Genomic DNA, 1,377 nt, shown 5'->3' on the forward strand with positions numbered 1-1,377 from the left:
GTTTAGGGACTAAAACGATAATTATCCAAAACAGGGACCAAAACATAATTTTACCAAAACTGGACCAAACTGTAAATAGATAACCATACTTGAATTTCACCCATAAACCATCCTTAATTATGTCTAGAACAAACCAGGGACCGAACTGTAATTTTTATAAAGTTTAGGAACTAAAATATAAATTCCCAAAATTGAGGGACCAAACTGAAAATATTCCATATCAATTATCAAACTAAGATTCATCATCCTTAATTTCATGATTATATTGTACAGAATCTCAAAATACATGTGAAATTGTAATTTTTCCAAAGTTTAGGGACTAAACTAAAACTTTCATAACTTAAGGACCAAAATAAAATTTGGTCATCTTCAATCTCAAGACCATTCTGTCCAGATTTTACAGAAATATAAAAATTAATTTCTTAACCTATAAAAATTAATTTAATCAAATCAACTCATAAATCCCTATTTTCAATAACATACTAATTAATCACCTAACATTAAACCCTTAATAATTATAAATCAATCTTAACAATATAAACTTTTAATCCTTATAAACCCTAATCTCTTTTTTAATAATTCTATAAACAAACTATAATCGAAAGTAATACAAAGAGAACCATTTACTCGCTGCTTCCACCTTTTTTGAACAAAAAATTCAAGATCAAAAACTAAACTCTTTGATTTGAGAAGGGGAGGGTCATGGTGGCTACAGGAAGGGAGAAAAAAAATTCTATTGCAACTCTTTCTTAAATACTAAGCTTAACTTAGGTTGAGTTTGAGTTCACTTGAATTTAAATTTGAGCTAAAAGTTTAGGTATTACACATGTAGTCAGTTTTTAATCCTTCTTTGGCACCCAAATGAGAGTATTGCTATCGAGAAAGTGACAAACAGCTGGTCCTGGCTTAATTTTGAGAACTTGAAACGCCATATGGTCTGGACTCCAAGCTGATGTGTTCAGGTGGCAAACCGTTACAGCTTTCACTTTCGTGCCATCAGCACCCACTAATGGAACCTCGTCAACCTCTGTGTCTGCGATTACATGGCAATAGTGCACTGCATAAGGATATCTCATCTTGTGACACACTGCTGCTTTATGATCTCCAATCATTGTCGCTTTGGCCGAAACAGTATACTCTTGCTTCTTGCCTGCGTCAGTGGAGAGTACGCGAACATTCAGGCCAAGCCTTTCAACACTAAAATCAATTAATGACTCCAGAGATGTAGCACAGAATTTTTCTTCTCCTTCCATGTTTGGCTCCTCACATCCTCCTATTTCATCTCTGATGACCCGAGCCTCTTTTGAGTTGACTTGTAGTGCAAAGTAGTTCAAAATCTCTCGTATATATTTTGTCACTCGAAAATGGTATAGACTC

The 1,377-nt window shown here is 34.0% G+C and overlaps 1 protein-coding gene across 1 annotated transcript; it reads right to left on the minus strand.

Moving 5' to 3' along the window:
- Positions 1-839: 839 nt before the first annotated feature.
- Positions 840-1,253, minus strand: LOC105108619 (dehydration-responsive protein RD22-like). Its single transcript, XM_011002990.1, has one exon. It carries the CDS (start codon positions 1,251-1,253, stop codon positions 840-842), a length of 414 nt encoding a protein of 137 aa, XP_011001292.1.
- Between the last annotated feature and the right edge of the window lie 124 nt (positions 1,254-1,377).

This window comes from Populus euphratica, unplaced genomic scaffold (genome assembly GCF_000495115.2).
Source record: "Populus euphratica unplaced genomic scaffold, PopEup_1.0 scaffold196.1, whole genome shotgun sequence".
Classification (NCBI taxonomy): Eukaryota; Viridiplantae; Streptophyta; class Magnoliopsida; order Malpighiales; family Salicaceae; genus Populus; species Populus euphratica.

Coding starts and splice junctions, on each gene's coding strand:
- LOC105108619 (XM_011002990.1), bottom strand. CDS start 1,253: ATGGAAGGAGAAGAAAAATTCTGTGCTACATCTCTGGAGTCATTAATT.